This window comes from Myxine glutinosa, chromosome 6, assembly GCF_964187855.1.
Source record: "Myxine glutinosa chromosome 6, kmMyxGlut1.1, whole genome shotgun sequence".
NCBI classification, from domain to species: domain Eukaryota; kingdom Metazoa; phylum Chordata; class Myxini; order Myxiniformes; family Myxinidae; genus Myxine; species Myxine glutinosa.
In genome coordinates this window covers 8273066-8287905 of record NC_136266.1, presented here as the reverse complement: position 1 = coordinate 8287905, position 14840 = coordinate 8273066, and the positions used below count along the sequence as shown (strand labels likewise).

At 47.8% G+C, this 14840-nt stretch overlaps 1 protein-coding gene across 1 annotated transcript in view; it reads left to right on the top strand.

Moving 5' to 3' along the window:
* Positions 1-341: 341 nt before the first annotated feature.
* Positions 342-14840, top strand: part of LOC144892487 (uncharacterized) — a 38624-nt gene continuing 24125 nt past the window's right edge. The window contains exons 1-3 of the mRNA XM_078779453.1: positions 342-697; positions 2394-2522; positions 6246-6381. Coding sequence (XP_078635579.1) covers positions 2463-2522; positions 6246-6381 — 196 coding nt within the window. The 5' untranslated portion in view covers positions 342-697; positions 2394-2462. The remainder of the gene's footprint in view (positions 698-2393; positions 2523-6245; positions 6382-14840) is intronic.

Here is a 14840-nt window from a genome sequence, read left to right as displayed (position 1 = left end):
AACGCTTTTATAACCTCTCGCAAAGTATATAATAAATTACATTTAATCTTCGTTCTATGGTGTTGTAGTTATAACAGCGTTTTCAATTGAAAGTCGTTTACTATTTTTGGAAAGTGAAACGGATGACCTCTACACGTGACATAAGGACGTTTCTTCCATGTGCCTCAACGATTATATTGGGGACACAGCAACTGTAGGCAATGTCACCCATGAGACAGCCGTCTGGGCTTCAGCTGATACGTGATGACGTAGGACGGCGACGACGCAAGATGATGCTGCGCGTACATCCTGAACTTAGCCGCACTGCGGCAAGCCACAAACGACGGAACGAGATCGTCATCCGCATTGAAAAATAGTGCGGTCGGCCTCGGCGCTTCACAGACCCGTGAAAATGCCCCAGGGGGTAACGAGCGAAGATAATGTCTGATACTACGTCGTCTTTCTCACCAGCGCCATAAGAGGTGCAGCCGAGGTACGTAAGAAGACTCCCGAGCGGGGCGAGAACCGAGTAGGAGGTGGTGGCTGGCGGAGTGATCCCAACACCGCGCCCCTGTGGAGTGTGGACGAGCCGGCGTGAGGCCTTGAAGTCGCAGATCGCAGGTGCAGCACATCGCTTCACCTCAGGAGAGAAGTGGAGCGCGCGGTGCGGGCGGGAAGGTCTCGCGCGTACAGAACAACCCGACGAGCCGAGTTCGAGGTGAGCGCGAGTTGCTGCCGTGAGGTGTCCATTTACATTTGATGGGAGTCTCAGTCACGAGGCGCGTTTGACAGGCGAAGACGCCATGTCAGTGCACATGTCCCTCCGTAGCGTCCGGCAGCAGGCCTCCACCGCTCGGCGAACCCCGCGCCTCGGCTCCTAGGTTCGAACGACCCCTCCGCGTTTCCTCCTGGAGTGCCGAGGCTCGACCGCGGCTCCATTTGCCTCTCCCGGAGGCTCGGCGCTGCCGTAGCTCGGTCTGGCGGCGTGAGGCGTTTACTCGGCTAGCGGCCATTCAGTAGCTTATGGGCGAGGTCGGGCCGCGATGTTACTACACTAGACTAGACTAGACTAGACTAGATGATCTTTTATTATTATTTTATTGGTATTTGTGCCTGTGCGTCCTCGTCCCGCCTGCTTTTAAAAAGCGATTGATGAATTTGAGATGGGATGAACCGCAGCCGGCAGGGAGACCGATTGGACAACGCACGGAGCATGTTTGTTTGGACTTTAGTACTGGTCGAGTGGTCGCGTCGCGTCTTCACAAAACTTATCGGAGTCACCTTTCCACAAGTTACGTTCCCATCCGCGTGACGCACACCATGTGTTCACGACTAACTCTATGGGCGTGGTCGGGAGCAATGACACGCCCCCTTTATGCTACTTCGAATTGCAGGCGAAACAATTGCAGGCTACTTCGAATTGCAGGCGAAACAATTGCAGGCTACCTCGAAACAATTGCAGGCTACCTCGAAACAATTGCAGGCTACCTCGAAACAATTGCAGGCTACCTCGAAACAATTGCAGGCTACTTCGAAACAATTGCATTTGCAGGCTACTTCGAAACAATTGCAGGCTACTTCGAAACGATTGCAGGCTACTTCGAATTGCAGGGTTTTCCGACCAATCACCAAACCCTCGAGAGATTGATGATGGGATTCATTTCGGATTGATCATCATCCGTGATTTACTACCTCGCACACAGTGGCGTAATCGATTATTATAGATGTCGTATGAGTGATAATTGTGTGATATTCTTGATGTGACAATATTTTTGGACTTTCACATCTGATGTTTCAAAAAGATCCCGATTTGAAGACAATTTTGATCGTATCTCATTCCTCCGACCGAACTGGACCAATGAATCGTTCCTAATATCTAACTTTACGGTTTACTTTTTTGCCGTGCGATGTTCAGTCGGAACTAAGTTTGAAGTTCGAGTCGGAACTCTGCTAATGGATGCCTTATTAGTCCCCTACCGGTGTACACGGGAGGGGACTATAGGTTTGCATTCCGTCCCTCCGCCTGTCAGTCTGTCCGTCTGTCAGTCCGTCACGCAAAGAACAGTTTTCCGGACTTTTTTTCTAAACTCTTAATGCTAAAGATTTCAAACTTGGTACATGGTTTCCTCATGATAAGTTACAGATCAAGTTCGAACTTCACGACGTTTCGATTATTTTTGACAAAGTTATGGCACTTTGAACTTTGGTAATTTCTCCAACAGTTTTCTGGACGACAGACTGCCGGTAGGGGACATGTATTGCAGCGGAATACTCAGAATGCTTGTTAAAATTTACTTTGCCACTGAACGCACTTCATACATTACCTCCATGTATTTGATGTTGAGCATCTTTTACTCGCTGTTTGAAGTTGGAGTCGGGCCTCGTGCCTTATTCTCCCCACTCCTTATCCACAGCACGTTGTCCTTCCCGTCTCTTCCGCCACGTGTGGGTTCCCGTTGCATTTCCGGACGAGGGAAATCGTCATGACTTCGGACAAAGACTACGAGGTCGTGGCCGAGATGGCTCAAGGCAGCGTCCTGCCGGTGGGTGTCTGTGTGGTACTGTCCCGCGAGCACCTCTTCGGCACTGTCTCGCGAGCGCGTATTCGGCACCGTCTCGTGTGCGCGTATTCGGCACCGTCTCGCGAGCGCGTATTCAGCACCGTCTCCAAAGCCCCTCTTCGGCGCCATCCCGCGAGCCCCTCTTCAGCGCTGTCTTGCGAGCGCCTCTTCGGCGCCATCTCGCGATCTCTTCGGCGCCATCTCGCGAGCCCCCCCCGCGTCTCCGGCGCCGTCTCGCGAGCCCCTCCCGCGTCTCCGGCACCGTCTCGCGAGCCCCTCCCGCGTCTCCGGCGCCGTCTCGCGAGCCCCTCCCGCGTCTCCGTCTCGCGAGCCCCTCCCGCGTCTCCGTCTCGCGAGCCCCTCCCGCGTCTCCGTCTCGCGAGCCCCTCCCGCGTCTCCGTCTCACGAGCCCCTCCCGCGTCTCCGGCGCCGTCTCGCGAGCTCCTCCCGCGTCTCCGGCGCCGTCTCGCGAGCCCCTCCCGCGTCTCCGGCGCCGTCTCGCGAGCCCCTCCCGCGTCTCCGGCGCCGTCTCGCGAGCCCCTCCCGCGTCTCCGGCGCCGTCTCGCGAGCCCCTCCCGCGTCTCCGGCGCCGTCTCGCGAGCCCCTCCCGCGTCTCCGGCGCCGTCTCGCGAGCCCCTCCCGCGTCTCCGGCGCCGTCTCGCGAGCCCCTCCCGCGTCTCCGGCGCCGTCTCGCGAGCCCCTCCCGCGTCTCCGGCGCCGTCTCGCGAGCCCCTCCCGCGTCTCCGTCTCCGTCTCGCGAGCCCCTCCCGCGTCTCCGTCTCCGTCTCGCGAGCCCCTCCCGCGTCTCCGTCTCCGGCGCCGTCTCGCGAGCCCCTCCCGCGTCTCCGTCTCCGGCGCCGTCTCGCGAGCCCCTCCCGCGTCTCCGTCTCCGTCTCCGGCGCCGTCTCGCGAGCCCCTCCCGCGTCTCCGTCTCCGGCGCCGTCTCGCGAGCCCCTCCCGCGTCTCCGTCTCCGGCGCCGTCTCGCGAGCCCCTCCCGCGTCTCCGTCTCCGGCGCCGTCTCGCGAGCCCCTCCCGCGTCTCCGTCTCCGGCGCCGTCTCGCGAGCCCCTCCCGCGTCTCCGTCTCCGGCGCCGTCTCGCGAGCCCCTCCCGCGTCTCCGTCTCCGGCGCCGTCTCGCGAGCCCCTCCCGCGTCTCCGTCTCCGGCGCCGTCTCGCGAGCCCCTCCCGCGTCTCCGTCTCCGGCGCCGTCTCGCGAGCCCCTCCCGCGTCTCCGTCTCCGGCGCCGTCTCGCGAGCCCCTCCCGCGTCTCCGTCTCCGGCGCCGTCTCGCGAGCCCCTCCCGCGTCTCCGTCTCCGGCGCCGTCTCGCGAGCCCCTCCCGCGTCTCCGTCTCCGGCGCCGTCTCGCGAGCCCCTCCCGCGTCTCCGGCGCCGTCTCGCGAGCCCCTCCCGCGTCTCCGGCGCCGTCTCGCGAGCCCCTCCCGCGTCTCCGTCTCCGGCGCCGTCTCGCGAGCCCCTCCCGCGTCTCCGTCTCCGGCGCCGTCTCGCGAGCCCCTCCCGCGTCTCCGTCTCCGGCGCCGTCTCGCGAGCCCCTCCCGCGTCTCCGTCTCCGGCGCCGTCTCGCGAGCCCCTCCCGCGTCTCCGTCTCCGGCGCCGTCTCGCGAGCCCCTCCCGCGCCTCCAGCGCCGTCTCGCGAGCCCCTCCCACGTAATCGGCCCTGCCTCACGAGCCCCTCCCACTTAATCGGCCCTGCCTCACGAGACCCGTGGGCCCTTCCTCGCGAGGAATTCCCACCTCTTCGGCGCTGGCTCGCGAGGTCCTCCAGCGTTTCGTGAAACTTTAGGCCTATGAGCACGGTAATGTGCGTGGAAGAAAATGGCATGCTGGAGCAGCTGTGCCTCGCTGCCCAAGGCACCTTGACGTCCCTGCACGGTCTCTGTCTCTGTCTGTGTCTGTGTCTGTCTATATCAAATCAAAATTGTGCTTCAAACGAGCGTAACCCAGAGGTTTGTCTGTAATACTGCTTAATATGTTGAATGCAGTGAACACTCGTATCCCCATTTCTGTCCCCCGTCGCACCAAGGAGCGAAAGGGGGACTATGCTTTTCCCGTGCGTGCGTGCGTAAGCGAAGGACCGAATTCTAATTTGGTGTGTGGGTGCAACCCACGTCAAAATACAAGATGGCCGTCGCCATGTATGTCTGACGCCATGTATGTCTGAACCTTGTGAGCGGAATAGCGAAGTACCAACTTCTAATCTGGTGTGTGGGTGTATCTAGGCATAAGGAAGAACGCTATTTAAAATTGGGTCGCCACGTCAAAATCCAAGATGGCCACCGCCATGTATGTCTGAACCTTGTGAGTGGAATATCTTGAAAAATAAGCGAAGTACCAACTTCTAATCTGGTGTGTGGGTGTATCTAGGCATAAGGAAGAACGCTATTGAAAATTGGGGTGCCTCGTCAAAATCCAAGATGGCCGCCACCATATATATATATATGTCTGAACCTTGTGAGCAAAATATCTTGAAAAATAAACAAACTACTAACTTCTAATCTGGTGTGTAGGTGTACCTACACATAAGGGAGAACGCTATTGAAAATTGGGGCGCCACGTCAAAATCCAAGATGGCCGCCTTGTGTCTTCCACTTTGTCAACTCACATCACTTCAACGACGGGGGACCTAGGCGTAACGCTTGTTTCACATTTCGTTATGTTGCAGCCTCATGCTGAAATCGTTTGAATTCATTTTTCCCTCATCAATCTACACTCAATACCCCATTATGACAAAGAGAAAACAGGATTTTAAAAAGTTTTGCAAATTTATTAAAAATAAAAAAAAAGAAATATCACATTTACATAAGTATTCAGACACTTTGCTATGACACTTGAAATTTAGCTCAGGTGCCTCCCATTTCTCTTGATCATCTTTGAGATGTTTCTACACCTTGATTGGAGTCCACCTGTGGTAAATTCAATTGATTGGACATGATTTGGAAAGGCACACACCTGTCTATATCAGGTCTCACAGCTGACAATGCATATCAGAGCAAAAACCAAGCCATGAGGTCGAAGGAACTGCCTGCAGAGCTCAGAGACAGGATTGTGTCGAGGCACAGATCTGGGGAAGCCAACAAAATTTCTGCTGCATTGAAGGTTCCCAAGAGCACAGTGGCCTCCATAATTCATAAATGGAAGAAGTTTGGAACAACAAGGACTCTTCCTAGAGCTGGAGACGCCCGGCAAAACTGAGCAATCGGGGGAGAAGGGCCTTGGTAAGAGAGGTGACCAAGAACCCGATGGTCACTGGCTGAGCTCCAGAGATTCTGTGTGGAGATGGGAGAAACTTCCAGAAGGACAACCATCACTGCAACACTCCACCGATCTGGGCTTTATGGCAGAGTGGCCAGACGGAAGCCTCTCCTCAGTGAAAGACATAAAAGCCCACAGAATCTTGTTTCTCACAGAGTCCTTTCGGTGCTTTTTTGCAAACTCCAAGCGGGCTTTCATGTGTCTTGATGGTCGTCTACTGTTTTGCTGTTATTAGTAAGGCTATTCATGTTGTTGATTACACTGGGATGTTGTTGTTAAGAAAATGTGTGTAATATTTGCATGAATATTTTGCTTCACTGGCAGGCCTGTTTTTTTTTGGTTTTTTTTGTGACCATGACCCAGTTTTTGAACATAATGCACATTTATTTGTTATTTTTGCTTGCAATCACCCTGACTGAATTTGTCATTAATCAGGGTGCTGTTAATGGCGAACCGCTCAATCCTCTGGCCGAGGCTTGGAAGACCCCGGCTCCTCCAAATGAACCCCTTACTCCTGAATCGTCTCACGTCAATGGTGGTTGGCAGGATGCAGAGGTGTCATTTTCTAAAGGTGGTGAATTGCGCTGTATTGCACTCTGTATTTTCTTTGTCATCTTTGCATGTGCAAGACAGACACTTGAGGCTGTATAGTTGATACCGGAGATTTTCACGTTTTGGTGATTTTCGCATTTGTAAGGTTATCTGTAATGTTTGTGAGTTACTCTCAGCTTTCATATCCATGCATCTCACTTACTGGTCAAGGAATTATTAGATTATAATGTAATTCCGCTGAAAAGCCAGAAATGTTTTAGAATTACACTCGCCGAATGCTTTTGCTAACGTGTGCTGATTTGCTCGTTCATTTGACAAATGCCCTTTTGTACTGATTCATTCCGTAACCTCTACTGAAAGTTTATCGTGTAAACTCCAATGAAAGGCTTATCCTGTAAACTCCATATACATTCTCTAGTGCATGCTGAAATTGGCCAGTATTGCTGTTTTGTAAATGCATGACTTGGAGGTGTGATTGGTTGTAAAATTTCTAAAAAGTATCACCAGTTTCTCCTTGGGTTTGAAACGAAAGGGCATTCCAATGCTTAACGCACACTGGATTTGCAAGAGAATGGTTATTGCCTTTTAAAACGTACTTGCGCCATGGACTTTTATCTTACTTGATAACGTTGATTATTCTTTTTAAAAAATAGGGACTGGAGAAGAGAGGGCAGTTCGGCAATAAACAAGAACAGAACTAAATAATACGGGGAGGAGAAACGGAAGTTTTTTATTTTTTATTTTTTTATTTTGGCACTGCTTGATAACCCCCATTTGATGCTAATTTGCTGAGTTTGAAAATGCTGCACTTTTTTGTTCTTTGTGCTTTTGAATGTACAAAGTTCTGCGATGAAGATAAATATATGAAGTCACAGGGTTGGTGGAATACTCAGGAACATGGAATGGTCGATAATAGCTTTGAGAGATACAGTGCATTCAGAAAGTATTCAGACCCCTTCACTTTTTTCACATTTCGTTATGTTGCAGCCTTATGCTGAAATCGTTTAAATTCATTTTTTCCCTCATCAATCTACACCCAATACCCCATAATGACAAAGAAGAAACAGGATTTTACAAAGTTTTGCAAATTTATTAAAAAGAAAAAACTGAAATATCACATTTACATAAGTATTCATACCCTTTGCGATGACACTTGAAATTTAGCTCAGGTGCCTCCCATTTCTCTTGATCATCTTTGAGATGTTTCTACACCTTGATTGGAGTCAACTTGCATATCAGAGCAAAAACCAAGCCATGAGGTCGAAGGAACTGCCTGCAGAGCTCAGAGACAGGATTGTGTCGAGGCACAGATCTGGAGAAGCCTACAAATTTTTTTTTGCTGCATTGAAGGTTCCCAAGAGCACAGTGGCCTCCATAATTCTTAAATGGAAGAAGTTTGGAACAACCAGGACTCTTCCTGGAGCTGGCCGCCCGGCCAAACTGAGCAATCGGGGGAGAAGCGCTTTGGTAAGGGAAGTGACCAAGAACCCGATGGTCACTGGCTGAGCTCCAGAGATCCTGTGTGGAGATGGGAGAAACTTCCAGAAGGACAACCATCACTGCAACACTCCACCGATCTGGGGCTTTATGGCAGAGTGGACAGACGGGAGCCAAACAGTTCAATCTTGGTTTCATCAGACCACAGAATATTGTTTCTCACAGTCTGAGAGTCCTTTCGGTGCTTTTTTGCAAACTCCAAGTGGGCTTTCATGTGTCTTTCACTAAGGAGAGGCTTCCGTCTGGCCACTCTGCCATAAAGCCCAGATCGGTGGAGTGTTGCAGTGATGGTTGTCCTGGAAGTTTCTCCCATCTCCACACAGAATCTCTGGAGCTCAGCCAGTGACCATCGGGTTCTTGGTCACCTCTCTTACCAAGGCCCTTCTCCCCCGATTGCTCAGTTTGGCTGGGCGGCCAGCTCTTGGAAGAGTCCTGGTTGTTCCAAACTTCTTCCATTTAAGAATTATGGAGGCCACTGTGCTCTTGGGAACCTTCAATGGAGCAGAGATTTTTTTTGTTGGCTTCCCCAGATCTGTGCCTCGACACAATCCTGTCTCTGAGCTCTGCAGGCAGTTCCTTCGACCTCATCGCTTGGTTTTTGCTCTGATATGCATTGTCAGCTGTGAGACCTTATCCAGTCACGTTAAAAAGTAAGTACACCCCATGTAAAGTTTTCACTTTTTCAACATATTTAAACATGCTGCTATTTGATCTTCATTTCAACAATATTGATAGATAAAGGTGATATAATATAACAAATATCATGAAACATTTACATTTTGTAGTCCATTGTATAATTTAAATAAACATAAATGCAAATTTCGCATGTGGAAAAAGTAAGTACACCCTTACATTTATCACTACTTCAAATACCTAAAATTAGAATCAGGTGCACCAGCTCAGGTGCAAATGATTAGAACATCGTTAGAGAGGATCTTGGAGGAACCTGTCTTATTTAAACCTCAGATATTTAGTTTGGTTTTTCCCTTTGTTGTTGAAGTGTGCGGCGTCACAATGCCCAGATCAAAAGAGCTCTCTGAGGCCTTCAGAAAGAAGGTTATAGATGCATACGAGTCTGGGAAGGGATTTAAAAAGATCTCCAAACAATTTGAAATCAATCATTCGACCGTTCGGAAGATCATCTACAAGTGGAGAAGATTACAAACAACTGCCAACTTGTTCAAGCCAGGCCGCCCCAGCAAGTTCAGCCCGAGAGCAGAACGCAAGATGCTGAAAGAAGTCTCTTAAGAACCCCAGAATGTCATCACGGGACCTACAGGTAGCTCTTGCCACTGTTGATGTCAAAGTGCACGAGTCTACCATTAGAAAGAGGCTGCACAAATTTGATCTACATAGGAGGTGTGCCAGGAGGAAACCTTTGCTGTCCAGAAAGAACATCAGGGCAAGACTAAAGTTTGCCAATGAACAACTCGGCAAAGACGAGCACTTCTGGAACAATGTGCTCTGGACAGATGAGTCAAAGGTAGAGCTATTTGGCCACAGTCCCAGAAGACATGTTTGGCGAAAACCAAAGACAGCATTTGACCACAAGAACCTGATACCAACTGTAAAGCATGGTGGTGGAAATATTATGGTTTGGGGCAGCTTTGCTGCATCAGGGCCTGGGCAGCTCAACATCATATAATCCACTATGAATTCTTCATTGTACCAGAGGATGCTTGAGGATAATGTGAGGCCATCTGTCGGAAAGTTGAAGCTCAACCGAAGGTGGACTTTGCAACATGACAATGACCCTAAACATACCAGTAAATGCATCAAGGAATGGCTGAAAAGAAAGAAATGGAGGGTTCTGGAATGGCCAAGTCAAAGCCCGGAGCTGAATTCCATCGAGATGTTGTGGAGGGATTTGAAACGAGCTTTGCATGCAAGAAACCCCTCAAACATCGCACGGCTGAAATAATTCTGCATGGAGGAGTGGGCAAAAAATTCTCCCTGTCGATGTCAGAGACTGGTAGACAGTTATAAGAAACGCCTACTTGAGGTTGTTTCTGCCAAAGGGGGCAATACCACCTATTAGAGCCAAGGGTGTACTTACTTTTTCGACATGCGAAATTTGCATTTATGTTTATTTAAATTATACAATGGACTACAAAATGTAAATGTTTCATGATATTTGTTATATTATATCACCTTTATCTATCAATATTGTTGAAATGAAGATCAAATAGCTGTATGTTGAAATATGTTGAAAACGTCAAAACTTTACATGGGGTGTACTTACTTTTTCACATGACTGTATAGACAGGTGTGTGACTTTCCAAATCATGTCCAATCAATTGAATTTACCACAGGTGGACTCCAATCAAGGTGTAGAAACATCTCTGGTCAAGACAAATGTGAGGCACCTGAGCTAAATTTCAAGTGTCATCGCAAAGCGTATGAATACTTATGTCAATGTGATATTTCAGTTTTTTATTTTTAATAAATTTGCAAAACTTTTAAAAATCCTGTTTCTCTTTGTCATTATGGGGTAATGAGTGTAGATTGATGAGGGAAAAAATGAATTAAAAAAATTTCAGCATAAGGCTGCAACATAACAAAATGTGAAAAAAGTTAAGGGGTCTGAATACTTTCTGAATGCACTATATGTTTTGTTAGATTTTGCCTCAAGTGTTTGTGGAAACATTCGTCCTGGGAGGGAGGGGGGGTGGGGGGGGGGGGGGGAGTGGCAGTGAGTGGTGGTTGTGCAGGTTGGGGGTGGGGGAGGGGAGGTTCGGGTTGGGAAGGTGGATGATGACGCTAACCGACAGCAGTGTTTGGTTCAGGGGTAACTTTAACGAATTTTGGTTTCCTGCCAATAGTGAACGTTTATTTGTGAGGAAAATAAAATTTCTGTACATACTATCCCTCATGACCATTCAGCTTGGCCTCACACACTTTTTGGGATTGCCATCCTCTGTATGAAATGCCATACTTTTTGGGATATCAATCCTATTAAACAACCTAGGTATGAAACGCCACTTTTTTAAACCAACCTTGTCATTCTCGATTGTTTTAAAAATTCTCCAGAGGATAAAATGTTATTGTTTTTTTGTTTTTTTTTACCTAGGCGAAACACTTGTCAACAATGAATAAATGAATGATGGTTTATGGCCATTTTCCCAGCGAGCAGGGGATAGCCTTGCGGGGCACCATGACAATCGTGGTTCCCTGTTTGAGGCAATGTTTTATGGCCGGATGCCCTTAGTCGCCTCTTACGATGCGCAGGGATACGGTGTACCTATTCTAAATTGGGGTACACACCGGGATCATTCATCCCAGCAAGCTGGTACTCAATTTGCCGACCTCGGAAGGATGACAGGCTGAGTCAATGCCCCTGGTGTTAATTCAGCGATCGACCGGGATTCAAACTCGGGATCCTCGGATCCCAAGCCGGCACCCTAACCGCTAAGCCAACACCAGGCTAATCGCTTTCAACAATTAAACGATATCTAGATAAAGATAGAATAGAAGAGATTACATCGAGGGCAAGGCAACAAGTGGCAAAAGAGATTAGAGTGAGGGGAGCTAAGTACTCGCTTGAAGGTGAAGACAGAGATCGCAGGAATTTGCCTGAGATGGCATGAGAAGAACTTTTGGCTGTGCAACGAGACGGGGCACCAAACCCCGATATAGAGCCGGACCAAAGGCTACGAAGAAAGAGTGTGGCAACAGGAAAGAATGATGGTATCCCCCTGAATGAGGGGCAAGACTGGTTCAGAGACGAAGACCGGGGGTGTCAGGCACAAACAAAGGTGAAAAGAATGGAAAAGGTACATAGTGATCGGGAGAGCAACAGAATGAGGGAGATGAGAATGATGAAGATGCTGAAGAGCAGCATAGACTGGAAGAAGAGTTAGCCAACGATATAGAAGAGATGAAATTGAGAACTCGGACAAAGACCAAAACTTTATCACATAGAAAACAATAAACGGACAAAAATTTTAGTGAGGTGAACCAACCATTCAATTGGAAAGATTATTTCAAAATCCTCCACCTTGAAGGAAATCAATGTTGTCTGTTTCGCAGCGGCACTGTTCATTCAAGAAAAAGTAATGAGCAAACAGCACCAGAAGAAAAAACCAGGCCCTACAAATAGAACCCAAATTCCACCTTGGAGACAGAGACACAAAGAGAGCAACTGCGGAAGGAAGTAGGACAGATACAACAGTTCAGGAAAGGAAATAGACACCCAAAACTAAAAAAGAGAATCCAAAGAATAATAAAAAAGAAATACAACATTGAAGACAAAGACCTCGTGATTGGGTGCTGAAAACAAACTCAAAATAGAAATGATAGCAAGGAAGATTTAAAAATACTATGGAGAAGGAAACAACAGGAGAAAACAAAAAACCACATGTTTGAAAGTAACACCAAGATTTTACCGTGAATTGGGGAAACAAAAGCAGGATGTGTTAACTCCTCCTGAAAAAGAACAAGTACAAAAAGTTTTAATTAAGACAAAAGCCGCGTCGATGTTACACAATGCCTAGATGCAGCTGTGCCTATAACGTCGATGTTATAGGCACAGGACATTCCTATTGATTCGATTACTTGATGTTATTTTTGTGCAAAGTGAAAATATATCTCGGCAATTTCCCGTGTGTGGCGACGAATTTTTAATATATCTCGGCATTTTCCCATCTGTTATTTCAGGCGGTGTATGACTGACCATGCCGCGATTTAAAAAATATATATCTCGGCAATTTCCCGTATGTGGCGACACGTGAACGAAGCGATGCTCCTCTCTCCACATTATTGTGACGACGTATAAATTAAATATTTCATCGTGACGATTGTCATCAAATGGACGAATTTTTAATATATCTCAGCATTTTCCCGTCTGTTATTTCGGGCGGTGTATGACTGACCATGCCGCGATTTAAACAAAATATATATATCTCGGCATTTTCCCGTCTGTTATTTCGGGCGGTGTATGACTGACCATGCCGCGATTTAAAATAAATATATCTCAATGGACTTGAAGTTACAGGCCTTTGAGAATTCATTTCGTTCTATAAAGGGCAACTTTCATCGGATTTTCTTCCCGTTTTTTTTCAACTGAGTCTAAAACTATGTTAGCGACTGTGAAAAATGAAATGATATATCGAATTTGATTTGAAATAAAACTGTGTGAGAGAGGAAGACACCACAGGCCTACAAAACAGACCTCAAAGCTATGCGAGTTAATAAAATGGTGGATATTTGTTTATCTCGGCTCTCTGCTCACCTTCACTCTTTCATTCCTCTTTTCTCCCGCCTCTGGAACAAACTCCCACACTCACTTCAATCACACTCCTCCCTCCAGGTCTTCAAAACAGCTGTTCACCACCATCTCTTATCTTCCCCCATCCAAAACCTTGATCTTTTTTACCCCCACTAATTCACCCCAGATCCACCTTGTTTGAAATTCCAACTTCTTTCCTGGAAGTCTTGGCAGTGTCCATATGTTTTATACCTCTCCCACCCACCCCCCCCCCCCCCCCTTCTCATGCCTCCTCCCCAAAGCCCTCTCCCTCCCACAGTTCTCTCGATGTCTCCATGTCTCTCGGTCCCTGCTCTCAAATGTTGTGTTTGTGTCCTTCCCCCTCTCTCCCCATCTTGTCTACCGCTCCCGATGTTATTTGTTTTGTGTGTCTGTTTGTCTTTCTGTGTGATTAATGTTCGCTCTTTCACGAGCCTCGATCTTGTATACAAAAAAAAAAAAAAAATAAATATGAAGCCTCTCCCACAATGGGTGGAGCTGTGGTTCCCAGAATGGGTGGAGCTTTGAGGTTTTGTCTTCTCTGCAAGAGCAAGAAGAACAAGAAGAAGAACAAGAAGAACAACAACAGCAGAGGGCACTCTATGACCAGCGTCTTGCGACACGGCTAAAAACTGGAGAAATTCTGGAAAGGAATTTTTGAAGATCCAAAAGAACACAACAATGAAGCAAAATGGATCTCAAACTTGGAAAAGAAGCAACATCTAAAGGAATGCCCCCATTGATTTATTGATGAAGAGAAAATAAAAAAACAACTTTAAAATGCCAAACTTCAAAAGCCCTGGCCCAGATGGAATTCCAAATTTCTGGCTAAAGTAACTTGATGCTGTTCGCACTCACTACACCAGGACATTTAATGAACTGATCCAAGAGGAAAAGGCAGTGGATGAGTGGCTCATAGAAGGGCACTCATTTCTCATCCCCAAATAGGAGGAAACCCAACTTCCCCACAAATACCGGCCTGATAACATGCCAACCATCCACATACAAACTGCTGATAGGAATCATCACAGAAATGATGTGCCATCATCTAACACAGCAAGGAGGATTACAGGCAGAACAAAAGGGATGTAAAAGAGGGTGTTATGGAACAATTGACCACCTACTACTGAACAAGGCCATACTTGAAAATTGCAAAATGCGAAGAACTAAATTGTCCACCGCCTGGATAGACTATAAGAAAGCTTTTGACAGTGTCCCACATTCTTGGATGTTAAAGTGCATGCAAATATACAAAATCAATCCCCAAATAATCAATTGAGAAAGCAATGGAGCTCTGGAATACCTCATTGATATTACAGCACTCAGAAGGGAATTTCGAAATACCAGATGTGAAGGTACAGCGTGGAATCTTCCAGGGAGACAGTCCCCCCGCCCCCCCCCCTTCCCCCTTCTGTTTTGTCTGGCTCTGGACCCGCCAAGCAACCTCATCAATGAACAAGAACACTGATACACCCTAACCACCAATATAAGGACATCCAAAGAAATAGGGAAGGTGTCACATCTACTCGACATGGATAATTTAAAGTTCTTCTCGCCAAATGACAAAAAAATTGACAGAACAACTACACCTAGTATATCAGTTTTCCGAGGACATTGAAATGGAATTTGGACTGGACAAGTGCGCCTAGTGTGCATTTGTACAAGGTAAACCAACAAAAACAGACAACATAAAAATTGACCTTGAAAGTGTTTGGTTGAAACAAGTATATGAAATG